This window comes from Penaeus monodon, chromosome 15 (genome assembly GCF_015228065.2).
Source record: "Penaeus monodon isolate SGIC_2016 chromosome 15, NSTDA_Pmon_1, whole genome shotgun sequence".
NCBI lineage: Eukaryota > Metazoa > Arthropoda > Malacostraca > Decapoda > Penaeidae > Penaeus > Penaeus monodon.
In genome coordinates this window covers 8,339,789-8,340,736 of record NC_051400.1, presented here as the reverse complement: position 1 = coordinate 8,340,736, position 948 = coordinate 8,339,789, and the positions used below count along the sequence as shown (strand labels likewise).

At 35.0% G+C, this 948-nt stretch overlaps 1 protein-coding gene across 3 annotated transcripts in view; it reads right to left on the bottom strand.

The window, feature by feature from the left end:
• The window catches only part of LOC119581729 (zinc finger protein 318-like), an 11,047-nt gene that overhangs the window by 6,215 nt on the left and 3,884 nt on the right, over positions 1-948 (bottom strand). For all 3 annotated transcript variants that reach the window (XM_037929858.1, XM_037929859.1, XM_037929857.1), the window contains 2 exons: positions 555-761; positions 62-390 (listed from right to left, as the gene is read on the bottom strand). In XM_037929858.1, coding sequence (XP_037785786.1) covers positions 62-390; positions 555-761 — 536 coding nt within the window. The remainder of the gene's footprint in view (positions 1-61; positions 391-554; positions 762-948) is intronic.

The following is a 948-nucleotide window of genomic DNA, read 5'->3' as shown; positions in this document are numbered from 1 at the left end:
TCTTTAGCTATTCTACAAGTTTTCCATAAAGAGTTATAAATGGACACTGAACAAGTCTTACCTAAGAATATCAAATGAAGAGGGTGATTTTCTTTTGAGATCTGCATTCTCATTGGATTCCATGCTATCTCTGCTACATAAAATTTGAAATTCCTTGTTCTTGGTGAAATCTGAATTGCCAACAGTTTCTTCTGTGAATCTGTCTAGTTCCTCTCCTATTTCTTCAAGTTCCTGACATAATTCATCATCAAATGTAGGTGAAGGACTGCTTATATGCATATCGTCATTATCCTCAATAATAGTCAACTCAGGAGGACTGGACTTTTTAACACCCTTTTTCTTAGCTTCTTTAGCACTGCAGCTCTTGGAAGATGCTTCATGACCATCATTCTGTTGGTTGTCAAGAAACAATTTATGTAATCAAAAATATTCTTGCTAATATATAGTTTCAAGCAAAAAATGCAAAGATATTACCTATTTATCTACCTACCTACATATATATAAGCATCATCAGAAACACACCTTTAATATGATCAAAACCTTAACAAACCAACCTTTTTGCTGCAACCTGACTGTGCATTTTCCAAGTCATGGTGCAAAAGTGTGCAAAATTCTCTCTTACAGGACTCTTTATCTGGGCAAAAGTAACTATGGATATAAACACATGCAACTGGGAGTCTGGGACACTGGTTCTGAATCCACAACTTGCATGGCTGGTACAGCTTGTGTGGATTGCTGCAGATATTTCCGACACTTACAACCTGTAACAACATATAATTTTCATAAAGCACTTTCCTTCAGTTCTCACATAGAAAAGTAGTGGAAAATGACTGGTGCCAGTTATGAGGCACAGATACACAAAATAAGTATTCAAATAAAACCAAGCAAATTAAAAGTTTTATACTTCATACACCAGCAAAAACATCCACTATAATGTTAAGTCAAAAT